Source organism: Dama dama, chromosome 29, assembly GCF_033118175.1.
Source record: "Dama dama isolate Ldn47 chromosome 29, ASM3311817v1, whole genome shotgun sequence".
NCBI lineage: Eukaryota > Metazoa > Chordata > Mammalia > Artiodactyla > Cervidae > Dama > Dama dama.
The window spans coordinates 71200150-71217947 of record NC_083709.1 but is presented as its reverse complement, the minus strand read 5'-3'; the positions used below and the strand labels follow the sequence as shown (position 1 = coordinate 71217947).

The following is a 17798-nucleotide window of genomic DNA, read 5'->3' as shown; positions in this document are numbered from 1 at the left end:
ACCATGGTATTCGTAACGCTCAGAACTTACAGTTTAACACAGCTTTTCCGTTTGAGATGTAGAATGCTTGACAACTGTTTACCAATACAATTTTATATTTGCTTGATATACAGATAACATATTTTTAACCTGAGAATTTTCTTCTGTTCCAAGTTACCTTGTAAATTCTGTATAAGTACCTGCTTTGTTAAATACCCCTAAATTTGCATTTTGATGCATTAGTGATTTATATCATGTCTGTTACCATTATACTGAGAGGGAATGATATATACCAGAGATGATATATACCAAAACACTTACTGCATATGCCCAAAAGAACTTCAATCCACTGTTTTTGCCGAAAGAACCACCAAGTATTGAAGAAAAATAAAAACTAAGTGAATTTTTAAGAGTCAAATTAAGTTCAGAGTTACCAGTTACTTTTAGGAATCTGACAACATGCTTTTTTCCTTGCAATCTGAGATCAGATTTTCTTTGATAATTAATCAACTATAGATGCAGGAAAACTTTGTTGGCAGTAACCCAAAGTAGGCCTGCTTAATATTTTATCAGATTAAGAAAAGATGTGGCTTGCCATTATTGTATTATCGTGATTTGTTTCAATTTCTATATTAGACACTCAGCTTCTTGTATTTATCTTTGCATACTAATACATAGTAGGCACCAAATACATGTTCATTTCATAGTAATATAGCTTCACATTAATTAAACCAAACATATCTCAGCAAAAAATAACAAATGTATTGGGGAAGGGGAATGTGATAAGTATAAAAAGTGAAGTCTGTGGATACATTGTTTCCCATGTGCCATTTTATATATATATCGTGTACTACATGTCCTATGTGCCTGTGTAAACTACAGGGAATATTAAAACAATGATAATCACGTTTACTCTTGAGGAGCTCACAGTGTAAATTCTTGTATATCACTCTTATGTTTCCACTGGATATTTTTACAGTACTGTTGGTATACAAGTAAAATACTACAGAAATTTCTTCACAGTACTGAAGTGTTTTCCTTCCTTAGGTCAACTAGGTTTTTGTCATTGCTGACGTCCAGATCTCTATCTGCAGAATTGTTGTTTAGTTGCTGAGTTGTGTCCAACTCTTTTGCAACGCCATGGACTGTTGCCTGCCAGGCTACAGGTGCCTTTAATAATCTTAGCAGTTATTTGCAAAATGGAAGGGTTTTGGCCAGCTTAGGATTTTACTGCCTCCACAGAATATTCTAGGAAAGCACCCAGGTGTCAGATGTTTTGTTTCTCCACCACACCTCAGTAACTGTCGTCACATCAACGGTTAATGGCTCTGTGGAAGCCCTGCCTTGGAGAATCTGAGTAAGGGCATTTGAAACAGGGAAAGCAAGATTTCAAACTCAACTCTTGTCTTTGGCACATAGTAGCTACAGTTTACTGATTATTAATAAATAATTATAGGATAGTTACCATGCATCTAATGCTCCTATTAAAATATAACTGTAAAATATACTGATATAAAAATGTTCTGTTCTTTCCCATGTAGGAAGTCCAGGATGTAGCAAGCAGCCCGCCTGAGAGCTCCTTCCAGAAACTGGCGCCCAGTGAATATAGGTACACTCTGTTGCGGGATCGAGACGAGCTTTAAAACTGGGAAAAACAATTTGCAAGCCTTTCAAACAGCAGCATCAACTTACATGGTGGAAATAGTAAACCTATATTTTCATAATTCTATGTGTATTTTTATTTTGAATAAACGGAAAGAAGTTTTGGGTTTTTTAATTTTTTTTCTCCCCGACTCAAAATGTATTGTCATTTAAAATAGCCTCTTTTAAAAAAATCTGCTAGGGTTAAAAAAACAAATAAAAATCAGAGGCCTATCAGAGGCCTATCTTTACTTTAAATCTGTCCTGTAAAATTTTTATAAATCAAGTGAAAGGTGAGACCGCCAGCTGTACACCATTGACTTGCACTCTAGGCTAGGGGGGACTTAGGGGTGTTTCCTGTGTAGTATGTGTTTTTCATTCTTTTCTCTATATATGATCAACTCTGTTGGTATTTTTAGTTCTCACATTTCTCAAAGCTAAAGGAGTATATATTCTGGATGGCTGGGGGGAGGGGGAATAAATTAAAATTTTCACACTGTGTACTGTGTTTTACTGATTAGTTGGATATTGCTTATGAAAATTCCATAGTGGTATTTTTTGGATTCTTAATGTGCAACTTAAACATACTATGAAGAGGAGGAGAGCCATAAGCCAGAACATTTGGCAGGAATTGTCCTTATAAATTAAGAAAAAAAATGAAAAGTGTTATTAAATTTCTATGTGTTTGTCTAACAAAGTGGCATATGGATGGCATTTAAAACTTTGAATTATACCTAAATCTGAGGAAAAGGAGATACTAGTGGAACAGATTACCAGTACTGAACTAGATGACTTTTAAGGCTCCTCCTATCATGACACTTAAATTTCCAAAGAGGAAAACCAGCAGAGGAAATGTATTTCAGTAATTCCAACCTTCTTCCATCATGTAGTCTTGTTCTAGTTGTATAGATCAAAAGCAAAGACAATAAGGCACACTTTTTCATTGTAAAATTGTTGAGGAGGACCCTGTGTCCTCTAGATTCCTGGATTTCCTAGGCCTGCAGCGTTCAGTCAAATGGGTCCCTGTGCCAGGCCTCAGTACTGCCAGGGAGCAGAACCAGAGGGAGAAGACCCTCGGTATCATATCAGGAAGCCCAATGCCAGAGGACAGGTTCAAAACTGGCTTTCCCCTGGGCCTGGGTTGGTGCTATAGGCCAAGAGTCATTTTATACTTGGAGTCTAAGTCAATCCCAGTTTGGGGAAAGATTATTTTTAAGCTTAAAAGGCTGACATGTGCCATTATATGTAGTATGTAATATATGTAACATCTTTCAATTCTTTTAAAATAAATATTTATAATAGATATTTAATGATTGTTATTTTTAAAAATCAGCCTAAAATTCTTTGTTATGCATGACTTACCCATCATTTCATTTAGACTAATAAATGTTAATAAGGTAGTATGGGGCATGTTTAATAGAAAATGCTAGAAAAGCAGGACAGAGCTTCCTAAAGTTTGGGCCTTAGTTCTGTTCTCTCCATTGCTTTTAATCAGTAACTTTGAAATCAGAGCTACAGTCTTCAGGTCAGAAGATGAACCAAATGTGAGGCGGTCAGAATGAAAACTTAAAAACATTAAACAAGCAAGCATACAAAACCAAAAGCAGCATCTGCAATTGACTGGAATAAATTTGTAATCCTGTAATTGGCTTTTAAAAAATAGTAAACAGAAGATAACACTTAAGAATTGGGTTGCACAGAACTGGTTTGAGAGTAGTCATGATAAAGGCCCTGAAGAACACATACTCGGTGTGATCTAAGGTAACACAATATGATCTAAGCGGCTTGTTAAAGTAAGTGGATTTGAGGCTTTATTTATATGGGGGCTTGTCAGACTGCAGCCCTGCCGCGGTCACTGTCTTCTCCAGAGTGTGAAGCCACTGCAGCATGCAGGGATACTAAATTTTATGCCTGTAATCGGGACAGCAACCATCAATAAATGTTTATTGAATGAATGAGATATGCAGTGACGTTGGGTAATTTTTACACCTGAAATGCTCAGCGCTCATCAGGATGTGGTGCCCAGTTTTGTAAAGTCACTAACAAGCTCAAGTGCAAAATAGCCGAAATGCATTAGAGAAAGTAAGTTCTTGCTACAGGGCTAGTGCAGGGTTGGGGTGCGGAGGAGGCCTGTGGCTAGGACAGTGGGAAAGTAAGTTGGAGCCGATTGTGTAGTGCCTTGTATGCCAAGCTAAGGAAGAGGTTTTTACTGTATCTTATACCCAGTAGAGATCCATCAACAAATTTAAGCAAGTCAGTATGTTCATAACACTGTAGCAGCGGTCTCAAGATAATTAAATGAGTTCAGTGGAGGAGAAAGAAAGGCAGAGCTAAGACAGAGACACCAGAGATGGAGAGGAAAAATACAAGAGGTCCCATAGGGATCTGTCACCAGCTGGATGTAGAGAGAGAACTTTAGGAATCTAGAACTTAAAATTTAGACTTCTTCCCCTTAACCTCAGTGAATCAGAGGATATCCAATCTACTCCAGGCCTCAGGCTCCTCAGCTGTGAAAGAAAGGATGCTAGACTAGACTGAAGAACACAGTCAAGTTGCAAAACCAAAATTAAAAGCAGGCCCTACTGCTTGTCAGCCCACTACCTTTTCCAGTTGCTTTTTTAAAAATAGTTACAGTAGTGAGGGGGACCATAAAAGGGTGAACTTACTTTAGATGAAATTCTGAACATTTTTTAAAAGTTAAATGAACCTAGAGAAGAAGGCAGAGAATGGGCAACTAAAGCATCTCATGGACAGCTCTCTGATGAAGTCAACTTGTCAAAGATTACATATAAAAGAAGGAAAAACTGGCATGATAAGGCCCAAAAAGAGCAAAGTGAAATATAAAAAACAGTGTTAGATATGTTAAAGCTCAGAATGAGCTTAAATTTGCAGAAAATGCTAACACTGCCAAAAAAGATTTTAAAACCTGAATCACGGCAAAAAGAAAAATAGATAAAGGAGTATACTGGATCAACAATCAGGAAAAACAGAGTAACTCACTTTTTATTTTTTTCTCTGACAAAGAGACCTAGTGTGCTTGGACAAAAAATAAATGACATGAGCAAAATCGCAAAAATAGGAAGTAAAAATTTTGCCACCTTGAATAGTTAGGGCTCTTAGGCCCAAACTCCAGCATCACAGAGAGCTGCTGGATGTTGCAAACGTTTTCTGTCAGCAACTGCTGCGAATTTTTGAGACACCATGGAGATCATAAGGTAACAGAAGAACTAGAAATGGACAAACATTATTCCAGTTTTCAAAACCATTACAGTTAGTAGTTTATAGTTGGGGGAATGATTAAATGGCTGTAAATAATAATCAGTTTTAAGCCCAATATTTAAAGACCCTGAAGACAGTAAGTTGTTTTAGAACTTAAATTGTCTTATGCTGATTATAACTGTTTTATGTGTTCATTAAAACAGGTTGGATAGGACTGCTGCTTGGCAACTGTTTTTTAGCTGTGTTTGAATTTTTGTATGTATTTCCAAGTAATAAAACTATATTTGTAAAATATTTCTATATTTGAGACTTCTTATTTGTCATGAATATTTGACTCAAAATTCAGATGACCAGCCACAAGATGTTCTGGTTTTAGTTATTGTTTAGACTGTTTAATTGTACCTGGCTCAGATGGGAAGCTGTGTGAATCCACGTGCTGGTGACAGACCTAGGCTTCAGCTAAAGCGTCGCAGCCCCTCTTGCAGGGCACAGTAGGGAAGGGCCAGCCCGCCTTCAGAGAACAGGCTTCGCAGACACTGGAAGAGGAAGAGTGCAGCTTGCAAATCTGCCCCCAGAGTGCTCCCGTTCCTCCCTCCCTCCCTTTCCCCACCTCGCCTAGTAAATCCTTCGGTCCATCCTTCAATGCCCAGGACCATTACCACCTGTTGTGGTCCCACAGCCCTTTATTTAAGTGTTTTAGAATACCCAGTCTAAAAGAAGTTGGAAGTATATGTATCCCTTTTCCTGATCACCATGTGAAGGCTCTGGAAGCACAAACTGCTCCATCTTTGATTCCTAGCACCCTAGAGCACTGTTAAAGTGATTACTATGTGATGGGGAAAAAAAAGTCAAATTACATAATAAATGTATGAATAAGGGACAAGAAAGCATCCCCATAACTGGAATGGACCAGGCTGCATCATCTGTGAATCCCAATTATCTGATAGCCAGTCACATTTCATCCTACATCCTAAATTGATGATGGCATCTTAATAGTTTTATTCTAGAAGAGACTAAAACCTGGCACCAGCCCAGAGAGACATAACTTTCAGAATGATGCTGGAAGGCCCGCATGGGCAGTGTGGAGTCCTGCAGGAGTGCTGGAAACTTCCTCATGAACACGACACATTTTCTGGGAGGTGGATTTGACCCCTAGCTCAGTCACGCAGCCTTGTGGAAGGACAGACTAGAATGAACTCACAAGATACCCCATGTGGTTTATAAAACATACACTTACCATTTGGCAAGCATTAATCTACTGTTGCCAGGATAAGGATACAAGAGTGAATAAGAGATTGCCCCTACTGTCACAGACTTCCAAGTTGAGTGAAGGAGCAAAACAGATAAGTAAAAATTATCATAGAATGTTTTAGGTGCTGTTCTGAGTTAACCACGGGGGCATGGAGGTGTGTGTGCAGCCTTGGGGGTCAAGGGAATCTTCCCATAAGAAGTGGTTTTCTTGCCTAGGAACAGAAAGAACTATACTTTCCTAAACTTCTCCCCTCTAGGAGAATTACATTAATATGTACGTGCATGCTCAATGGTGTCCATCCAACTCTTTGCAACCGCAGGGACTGTCCATGGGATTCTCCAAGCAAGAATACTGGAATGGGTTGCCATTTCCTACTCCAGAGGATCTTCCCGACCCAGGGATCAAACTTGCATCTCTTTAAGTCTCCTGCATTGGCAGGAGGATTCTTTGTGCCACCTGGGAGGCCCCATTATGTTAACAGAGGCTGCTGTTATTTTCTGTGAGTATCTTACTTCAGCAGCAAAGGATTACTAGTGATTACTGCCCTGTCGTTTCCTTCCCAACTCGGCCACTCAGGTCAGAGATAACAGCCGATCTGTGCTGGGTCTCGTGTGCTTCACTTACTGGGATGAGCTCCAGCAGAAAGCCGTGGCATGCCCATCCCGCCGCTACGTGTATACTTGCCTGGGCAAGATCAGATCAGTCTTGGAAGCCTGACACTGTGATTGTTATCTTGCCCTGACCGTCGCCCAAGAAGAGGGACAGCGCAGGGCACCCCTGGCTATGCACATAGTAAAGGAAAACACAAGGCCTCTATTCTGACCTAATCAGCTCTCCATAATTCTTCAGGTTTTCATGATGAGCACGGCTTTCTGATTTAAAACAATGCTGAATACTCCACTTCAGAAATTTCCTTGGGTTAGAAGGTAAATTCCCTGCTCTCTGGAATCCAGTTTTATGCCTGGATTTTAGACTTTTGCCCAAGTTCATTGTTCTGGCATGTTTTATTTCCTGCGGGCAGTACTTCATGATCACATACACAGGCTCTCACTAACCTTAGGGTGCCTTTCTTTTTTTTTTAATCTGAGCCTATAAACTATAAATTCTTTCAAAATACAGGTTTTTTGTTTTTTTTTTTTTTGTGGTAACTTCACACTTACTTCCACTGCTGGTGTAACTAGGGTGACAGTGTAATTTTTTTATCCAATTGAGGTCATTTGAGAGTGAAAGGGAGCATTAAGCAATAATTTCACCACAGCAAGATGTAAATCAAGACTATCCCAGACCAGCTGGAACAGATGATCGCCCTGTTACTAAGCGTGTGTGTCAGCCCAACTCTGTGACGCAGGGATTGCAGCCCTCCAGGCTCCTCTGTTCGTGGGGCTTCCCAGGCAAGAACACTGGCGTGGGTTGCCATTTCCTTCTCCAGGGGAGCTTCCCGACCCCAGGATCAAACCTGGGTCTCCCACATAGGAGGCAGGTTCTTTACCGTCTGAGTCACACCTTTTCATGTTTGGGTATCATTCTTAATTGAGATTAAGATTTACTTTCTATCAAGCATCTGTCATCATTATACCACTTCTTAGTTAACTAAGCCATTTAAAAGTTATTTTAAGAATTCATCCCCTGGAGAAAGGAACGGCTACCCACTCAGTATTCGTGTCTAGAGAATTCCATTGACAGAGGAGCCTGGCAGGATCATAAAGAGTCGGACACGACTAAGTGACTAACATTTCCACTTTCCATTCATTTTAGGTGTCTCCCTAACACTATTCACGTTAATTTTTCATTAATGTGCCTTTCCTTTAAACTTCAAGGAAAAATAATAATAGTTACAACAATAACAGTAGCAACTAACATTTGTAGTTACTATGAGCCAGGCTCCATTTAGGCACTCGATATGTATAAATGTTAAAATCTTCATAACCACCCTGTAAGATGGGTAAGTTACCAGTGGGGAATTGGGGATGCAAGGAGGGGATCACTAAGGAAGTCCTGAATTGTTGACCCCCACCCTAACCCAGAAAAGAGGCAGCAATCTGTTACAAACAATAAAACCTAGAAAGGAAAGAAAAGGAACTAAGATCTATGGAGAATTAGTGAGGAGCACTTCATTCCTCTTCATTCCTATTAACTGACAAGCATGACTCTGAGTATTAGAAACCTTGGTTCAAATCCTGTCAAACGCCTACTTCCTAACTTGAACCTTGCCCTTACCTAATTCCAATCTCTGCTTGCCGAACAGAGCAATTAAATTTCTGCCCCTATTCTGTTTCCATACTAGACCATCAGATTATAAATTCTTGGGTTCCTACTATTCTGACACCACTAATTCTATGGTAAGACAGAAAATAACCCAATTCTCCCATATCATTCCTTCAGTGGTTTATATCTTCTCTCTTCCAACTCATGACTTTTAATTGGAAAAACGGAAATACCTTTACCTCGAAATTCTGAAATTTTCAGTTCATGATATCCAAGTCCCAGAGATGTTTTCCAGATTTCTTCTGTTGCATCATTCATTCCTATGTTAACATACAAAAGTGAGGGCTGAGCAAAGGCTTGGTATGTCTTAGGAAGCTTTTTAACATTACAATACACATCTCTGTAAACAGCAAAACACACATGCCACGTCCTCATCACTCATCATCAAGGAGTCACTAACGGGTATAGCTGCTGCTTCCCTTCTCATCACTGTACTTTGTGTTGTAAAATACTCTAAGAAGCAGATGATACAGTCTCTGCCCTATAAGAACTAAGATCTATGGAGCATTCTAGTTGGAGAGACCACACTACCACAAATGAAAAATTTTATACCTATTAAGTTATAAAACACTGCAGAATTAGCCCCAAGTGAAAATGAAAGCCAAATGAATTGCAGTTGTCAAGAAATACTCACACAGAGAAGGGAAACTGGGCCATGAAGGTTTTGGACACTAAAAGGCAAAAGTAAATTTCATGACTATTTTCTCAGTGGGTTTTCAATAAATATTTATGGAATGAATAACAGGATAGGAAGAAAGCAGACATTCTGTGTCAAGCAGGGGATCTCACAGCAGAGGCAAGAAAGCACAAACCATCTCTCACATGTGGGGAAGAGAAGCAAGCACACTGCATGTACAAAGAGCCCAGGCAAATGTGAGTTTTATTACTAACTTCTCTGGCAGGGAAGGCAAAACAAAGAACTTAGAGGGTTGTAACAGTCTTATCTGATACAAAGAATCCATTTAAACAAATAATTATTAAATGTATATATTAAATACATACACACACACATATAAAAACTGTATACTCATCTAACCAGCTTCATCACTCACATTTAACTCCTTCGTTTTCTCTAAGCACACTATACTTGTTCATGTTTTAAACCCTTTGTACTTGCAATTCCTTTGCCACTTGAAAGCTTACAAATCCGGTCTTCAGTCAGGCATATTCTTCTTCGGAGCACTGCTCAAATACCACATGTTCTACAAAGTCTTCCCCTTCTTTTTCAGGCAGAACAAGTCACTCCATTCTCTGTATCTTCATACTTTGCTCTCCTCTCTTAGGGTACTTACCATGTCTTATGGTGATTTACTTGCTTTGAGTGTCTGAATTCATCAGCCTGAATGGTTTACAAGGGTAGATTCTATAGGTCTAATATCTTCTACACATGGCACTGGCACCCAACATACAACAGGCATTGTTAAATGTTTGTTGAATAAGTGAATTTATTGCATGTTTCCTTATATAAGCACCACTCAGCAACATAATAAGTGAATTCAGGAGGCTTTACAGAATTGTAGAAATTCTCACTGTTGGGCCTTTTCTTGCGCTGACCCTTGCTAACACCAAAGGTTTTAGCAGTAAAATGGAAGACATCATGGGGGGTTAATTAATGAAACCCAGGTAAACATCTCTTTTAGTGATTAACCAATCTCTAGTACTTGAGAAATGTACTCTTGTGTGCTTTCCTCAACTACTGATCAGTCAAGTTTCTCACAGGAGCTTGACAATAGTCAGTTCTCATCTGGAGTTTCTATGCTGCTAAATTAAAATTCTCATGGCTTTGGCTATCCAATGCACAGCTGGCAAGACTGACATTGTTTGAAGGCTAAGAAACTGAATACAGTTTCTTCTTGGGGTGCGGGGGGACAAAAGATTTTTTCTCAGGAAACAACTTTTAGGCTTGTTCAAGAGCTTAAAGAAAACTCAGCTGGTTAGTTTTGTAAAATGTAATGTTACAGAAATTAATCTGGAAAAAATGTAAACATAGTTTATAACCATTTTGTCCCTTCACCATAGAAAAACCTAAAGAATGTCTGGTTTTCAGTGGCACTGTTATGTGGTGAGTAGTGAGTCTGAAGAGACAAGCTGGGGCCAAAATATGGAAGGGACAAGCTTGATCAGCTATTCAATAGGAGCTGCTGAAAATATTTCAGCAGAAAAATAAAAGATGACTTTTGTGATGGTGATGTGAGGAATGGTCTAAAGTTGGGGAGGATAAGGCATGGGATGTGAGGTAATATAGTCTTTTACTAGAGTGATGGCTATGAATAGCTCTAAGAAATGAAAAAAACTAATATTCAAACAGTTGACAAGACCCAGGAGGAGGTTAAATATAAAGAATGGAGAATGTTAGGTTGGGGGAATCCCTGGCTAGAGAATGGGAGAAAGCAGCCACCCTGGGTAAAAGCTTACTACAATAGACAAAGACAAAACTAGAACCCTGACCTGATTCCCCAGTGAATTCTCTTTCCACTAGAGCTGTTGACTGATTTGGAATGTTAATGTTGGTCTGAAAGACCACAAACTTCAGCAAGCAAATTGATATGGCATAACAGAAACTCAGTTAAATTATTTGAGGATTTTTTTTCTTGGACCATGGTTATAATTCTAACTTTTGTGTTAACTAGCTTTAACCTTGGGGAAATCACTTGCCTTTGACACCTTTCATGGTTTTTAAATAAATTTATTTTTGTTAATATTGCATAGATGTTTGTCTTGTCTATACCAATAATTTCTGAGGGCAGTAATATAGATAATATATGGATCTTTTATCATTGACTGTTTATAATATCCAAGAAGCGTCTTTGTAAAATGGTGTCAAATTAATCAGTATAAATACTAAGCAACTCCTGTTAGAAACACGACGTGTTGATAAAAACACAAAACCCGAACTGTTCACATTAATTGAGGCTACTGGGGAAGCTTCCCTGTTTTTTATTAGGTCTCTCACTAATTAACATTGCGAGCACTGATAGCCACCACCATGTCACACTTCATCACAAGAGGAGAAAATGCCCTGTTTTACAGGAGAACCGTTTCCCTAAGTCCTTTTGCATCCTTCTTCCCAGAGCTCTTGAGTAGCAGCAATGAAGGGCAGAGGGGACCCTGAGAACAAAGAATGGCTTGGTTTGGCCTCTGTGACTTTCACTGGAGAAAAATGTGGTACACAAGTGTTTATATTTAAGCTTCCACAGCCTCTTGTGATTCATAGATACTTCAGTCCTCACTCCCGTGCAAATGACTTGTGGCACTTGGGCAGCCCACAGAGGAGGGTCTTTGAACTCAGAGAATTCTCCCTATCCAGCACTCAGTTTCAGGATAACCTAAAATTCTTGCTCCTGGACCTCTGGCCAACACACCCATCTTCTGGGGCTTCTTAGGGTATTGGCTCCTGCACAGGGGTTAGAAGAGCTAAATCAGCAGAAGAAAAGCAAAACTAAAGAAAGAAGACATTGTAAGGAGAAAGGAGCATAATCTGTGACTAATAAACACTGAGGTGGCTTTTTTACGTGATTTGTAAAATGTCTTTAAAGCCAATTCCAAAAGAAAAGTTTCAAAAATACTCTAAGTAATACTGCCAGCACTACAGTAGGTACATGGCCTCCCAAGGGTGCCACGGTAAAGGGCAATAACTTGACTCTATGAGTTATAATTGCTTTAAAACATTACTTCAGAGTTTATTTTATGATTCAATATAAAAAACACTGCTTAAGTGATGACTATGACCCACAAAGATAAGGAAATATGCAGGATGTGTGTGGGATGGAAACACATTTACAGCCTAAGGACCAGAGTCAGCAGTATGTGCTTCTGCATTGCATCGTGTCTGTTAGTCGCTCAGCTGTGTCCAGCTCTTTGTGACCCTAAGGACTGCAGCCTCACCGGCTCCTCTGTCCATGGACTTCTCCAGGCAGGAATACTGGAGTGGGTAGCCATTCCCTTCTCCAGGGGATCTTCCCAACCCAGGAGTCGAACCCTGGTCTCCTACACTGAAGGCAAATTCTTTACTGTCTGAACCATTAAAAACTCTGAAGTTGCTGGACACTTGGTGAGGAAAAAGAAGATTTTAAGAAAAGTGTAAATGAATGGCACATGTAACTTCAAACCAAGCCTACCTTACAGAATATAGGGGTGTTTAGGTGAAGCAGAGTGACTAGCCCATCACAATTTTATATACAGAAACAGCACAGTATGACAGTACAGAAGTTTTTGTAGTTCAACAGACCTAGTTTACATCCTGGCTTCACCTTTTTGCAGTTGAATAGCCGTCTGCAAATTATTTAGTTTCTCTGAGACCCAGTTTCCTTAGCTATAAAATGCCTAGTGAAGTGCCTGACCAACAGAAGATATTCCATAAGTATCAGTTCCTCTATAAGGGTTTTTTTTTTTCTTTTTAGAAACTAAATGTCAACACCTATTGGTAGATTATGAAATCAATTTCATAGGTTACAACTAGCATATTTTAAAAACTAAAACAATAAAAAACAAAGTACACTGCACATTAAGTATTGTTCCATAATGCATATGCTGAGTTTTGATGTTAATGTATTTTACTACGGATTACAACCAAAAAGTTTCAGTCTCTGCTCTACAGAGAAATTCTCAGATTATTATATCAACAAGGCTTTAGGAATGCTGCCTGTATCCAAATAAGCCTCTGTAAATTTGAAGAACTTAAAATGTTCCTTACTTCTAACTTGCTGCAGTAAAAATAATACATGAATCATATAGAAGATAAATTTAATTTGATACTACAGGGCATTAAATTCAATTTTAAGACTGGTTTCTGTGTCATACTGACTAATTTATACTTCTAACACATTACAGTTTATAGGTATATCACTCATAGTTGATTAAACACTCAAAGAAATTTCTACAAAAAGTTGGCTATTAGGCTCTCTTAATGAGGAAATTAGATACAATTTCTAAATAATTTTAAATTATAAAACTTTAAAAAAGGACTGTAACTTACCTAAGCATAAAATATTACTCTACCTAGAGTAATATTCCCATCCTGATGAGCAGTTAAAAAAAAAAAAAAAATTCAAGGCCTATATGAGCACATATATTGATGTCCCTCACTGGCTCAGTGAAAAGGAAAGATCCCAAAACAAAATGTGAGGGTCAACAATAGGCCTCTTTCCTCCACCAGGTCTTGAGTAAAACCAGCCTGACAGTATAAAGAATCCCTAGTGCTGTTAAGATGGTGAGCTAGCCAACTTTAGATTGGCAGAATAGGAATAATATGCACTGATGAAGACTGGGTTATGCTGAAGGGTAGAATACAAGAAATTACAGAAATCAGCAGTTCAGCTAATCTTGATGTAACTATATCTTAAATTTATAATTTTAGCTGACAGGATGAGAATGGCTATTATTAGAACCCATGGAATTGAAATATAGGAATTCTGTTTTAAATTAGCACCCTGGGCAATTCTGATCCTCATTCTGGCTTGAACATCCTGTGTTAAAGGGACAGCAAGGATCAGAAAACATAAAAAGGTGGAGCTCAAAAGTAATTATCCCAACCTCACAGGTATTTAATATCAAATACTGGATCAGAATCTGACGCTTATTCAAAGTACTCCCTTCTCAGTATTATACTAACGATACAAGTCAGCAGGGAGCAATATGTTTTCCAGTTATTCAATAATGATAAGAAATGGTGTGTTGCCTCATTGGAATTCATTGGTGAGAAGCAAAAAGTATGAAAGAGAAAGGTCTCTTTAGATTAGACATACAAGTAAAAGATAGCAATCAATAAAAGTTATTAAGAGTAAACTCAGCAAGAGAGATGTGATAAACCATTCAACCAATGACGAATCCATCTGGTTCCTGAGCAGAGAGCTCACATCTTTTGTGGTATAGGTGCCCTTTCCTCTGTCCTCAGGAAAGAATAAAGAACAAGGCAAAAGGTGGTTCCTTCCTACCTCAGATGAGTTGAGGGTACAGGATGAGGCTGCCCATAATCTTAAATTCTTTTTTTCTAAATTTAAAATTTCCCTGCTATTTGAGACAGACATTGGGTTGGGCTGGGTCATGCTTGCTATCAATGTCAAGTGTTGAAATTAGCACCACAAATCCTCCACCAGGACTGAGACTTGGTGCCAGGCCTTGCCCATCATCAATCTTGAATGTGAGAAAAGGCAAGCACGAATGCTATTCTCGGGAAGAAATGCAGCTGTGCAAAGTGAAGGAAAGCACAGGAGATAGTAAAACCTAGGGAAAAGGATGGTAGTAATGAAAGTGAGGTAGAAAGCTAGTTCTTAGCTCCTCCAATTGCCAACTGAAAAGACAGAAGAAATAGGGTCAAAGACTCGCTGCAGGGCAAGTACATGAGCCCCTTGAAATTGTGAGATGCCCCAAGAAATGATCTGGTTATCCCCCCTTGCTTATTTTTTAGCTCAAACTCTAACAACGTTTGGAGATTGACACCTCTCTCTACAATACAAAAGAGTAAAAACAGACTATGAGAAAAGTCTTCATTACACATGGGTAGAATTCATCCCATAAGACAAAGAACTTTTCAAAATTACAAAGTTGAAAGGCAGAGGGGACGAGATATCTGAGGTGTTAAGAGATAGGCTGACTTGAGACTCTGTGTTCTTTATTTACAGAGAGGCAGAAGAAAGATTTCAGAGAAGAAGCTAGTGTCACAAATTAAGATATCTGAAGGAGAAATTGGGCCTCTTTTTCCATTTTCTTACAATATTTATTTCCTTTACTGGAAACCAGTGTTAGACAAACGGCAACAGGGCTCACCAAATGGACTCCATTATGTACTTCACTTGGGCCCCTTGCTAGATCCTGATTTCCCTATTTGATGTGAAAAGCTCCTGAACGTCCAGTCTTTTCTCTGCTAAACTGTCTAAATAATGTATACTTAGGAGTTAAAGAAGCATATTTACAATATGCTTAGCCTTGGAGTCTCCAAGTCAGGGTCATGGAAGAAACTATTCTGAAAACGGTCCTTCCATAACCCAACATGTCCACAGATCACAAGTCCTGATCAAAGTTATAAGTTTGGTTTTCACATTTCCAAGTAGAAAATCTGCTCCCTGGCAGTTCTTAAACTTTATCTGACAAATATTGTACACCTTCAGTCCAGGCTCCTCAATTTTTCACATCTCCATTAATACCCCGGCAAACAACAAAATGCATCCTCTTATCACAGTTCAATCCCACTTGAGCATCTACAGCGACTATTTGGACATAATCATGTTCTGAAAGCTGACTGGGTGTCCAACAGCAGCGAAGGTCGTCATTAGGATAGACGTGTTGGCACCAACAATACTGAAGTTTGGTTTTTAACTGCATTTTTTGTCAGTTTGGCTGGGGAGATCTGGACAGCTGGAAGTGAGCTTCTCCATCATTTTCTGTTTCCTTCTTTGTATCAATTTTCCACCTGTGAAGCCCAACACCCCACCCCCAAGCGCAGCTGCAATTCCTGCCACTTTGAAGCCTGCAAGGAGGCCAATCGGGCCCCCCACCACTCCTCCGATGAGCGCACCTGCCACAGGCAGGGCTGCCAGCTTGTATTTTGCAGCCTGTAAAAAAAAAAAAAAATTCAATTTAGAAATTGAGTTGAGAATATCTCCCTGTGGTGATGTGCGTTTTCCTCTCATTACTCCTGGCAATGCCTCTTTAACTCGAGGCACATAATTAACCTTAGAGATTGTTCTGGGGTTGGGGGAGGGGAGAAAGTATTCCACAGGTACTCTAATTGCTGCAGATCTCAGAACTTAAGAGAAAGGAGCTACAAAGAGTGGACTGCTACAGACTGATTTTACTTGCAAAACAGTCAATCCACTAACTAGCTAGCTAGCTTATCTAAACAGTTTCAGGAGCCACAGATACTCCCAAAGCTTTTATGTTGCACACAGATTATTCCATGCTATGTACCTGGGTCAAAAGCCACGTTCTGTGGAAATAAATGGACCCACACCACGCGTGCTGTCGTGTCCCTAAACTGTGGCCCCTACTGGGCGCTTCCAACCCTCCCTACTCCTCTCCCCGACCCTGAAAAGATTCTTTTGTAACACCAAGGGCCACAGAGCAGGGCTTCAGTTTACTCTCTCTCTGAAAAAACGTCTCTCCCAACAGAAGGAATCTTAGAGTAGAATATTACAACCACCATTGATTTCCTGCACTACCTATGTGTCATTTCTTCCTTATTTTCTTAATTGCTGGTTCCCTCAACATTAAAGAGAGCAGATCAATTGGGCTAATACTAGGGACTCCTGAGAGCCAGAGCCCCATTGATTTGTCGGCAGGAGCAGAATCTCACCTTCCCCAAGTTTTTGGTTCCCTCTTCAACATTCGCAGCAGCACTGCTGACATGGTCCTCGATGCTGTCAATCTTCTCCTGCTGAGACTAGATGCAAAGGAATTATGAGTGAGCGTTCCTGCTGGGGAGCAGCGGCCAGCCAATACACACTACTTTAATTCCTGTAATCACAGCCCTGGGTACTGCAGCCTTGCAGTCTTAATAGCGGTTCATTAATAGCATCTGATAAACCATGTTGAAAGTACAAATTCACTTGTATGAAAAAAAGAGGGTGACTTAATTATTAGACAAGAAAAGGGTGGCACCTTTATAGGAAAAAGCATCTCACACTAAAATCCATTCTAACATACAAACATATTATTCTCCAAATGAATCTACTTTCCAGGAGGAAAAACATCCAAATAAGCATTTACATGTCATGTGAGGTTTGATGGAAAAAAACAAAATCAAACCAAAAAGCCTTTCTAACTTTTCTTCTTTGAAGATTCAGTTTAAAACAGACAAATCTGTCTTAGGAGTTAAATGCCCTTGATCCAATAAACACAAGTTATTATGTTTTAGGAATAAAAATACAATATGGCTTGATCTGCCATAAAATTGTTCCATTTGTGATATGCACTGGGGAGCAGTGAATGACTTTACTGCCCCATGTCTGACACCTGTACACTTCAATACATTTAAAAATCATGACAAGTTAAAATGTTTCACTGGGAAGACCCAGAGGAATCGGGTGGAGAGGGAGGTGGGAGCGGGGATTGGGATGGGGAATACGTGTAAATCCATGGCTGATTCATATCAATGTATGACAAAACCCACTGAAATGTTGTGAAGTGATTGGCCTCCAACTAATTAAAAAAAAAAAAAAAAAGAAAAAAAAAAGTTTCAGATCAAACGTATCAATAAAGACCTCTACATAAAATGGCAACACCTGTGCTGACACAACAGAAACACGGACTCCGGGTGGAAGTGCAGTTTCCCGTCGGCTGTGTGAAGCCCCACTGCACCACTTCTGACACGTGGCCACTGAATCTCAGCTCAAACATCTCCAGGGACAAGAACTCACTACCGGACAGAGGAACATATTCCCATTTTTAGAAAACTTTATTTCTATGGAATTTACATATAATATACAACCAATGCTCAGGGCATATC

The 17798-nt window shown here is 39.3% G+C and overlaps 2 protein-coding genes across 6 annotated transcripts in view; one reads left to right on the top strand and one right to left on the bottom strand.

Moving 5' to 3' along the window:
- Window positions 1-5133, top strand: part of ERP44 (endoplasmic reticulum protein 44) — a 95204-nt gene extending 90071 nt beyond the window's left edge. The window contains exon 12 of the mRNA XM_061132141.1: window positions 1521-5133. Within this exon, the coding sequence (XP_060988124.1) occupies window positions 1521-1622 (102 nt within the window). The 3' untranslated portion in view covers window positions 1623-5133. The remainder of the gene's footprint in view (window positions 1-1520) is intronic.
- A 6126-nt stretch (window positions 5134-11259) lies between these two features.
- The window catches only part of STX17 (syntaxin 17), a 64553-nt gene continuing 58014 nt past the window's right edge, over window positions 11260-17798 (bottom strand). For all 5 annotated transcript variants that reach the window (XM_061132144.1, XM_061132143.1, XM_061132147.1 and 2 more), the window contains exons 7-8: window positions 16647-16733; window positions 11260-15906 (exon numbers count right to left, since the gene is read on the bottom strand). In XM_061132144.1, the coding sequence (XP_060988127.1) occupies window positions 15667-15906; window positions 16647-16733 (327 nt within the window). In that variant the 3' untranslated portion in view covers window positions 11260-15666. The remainder of the gene's footprint in view (window positions 15907-16646; window positions 16734-17798) is intronic.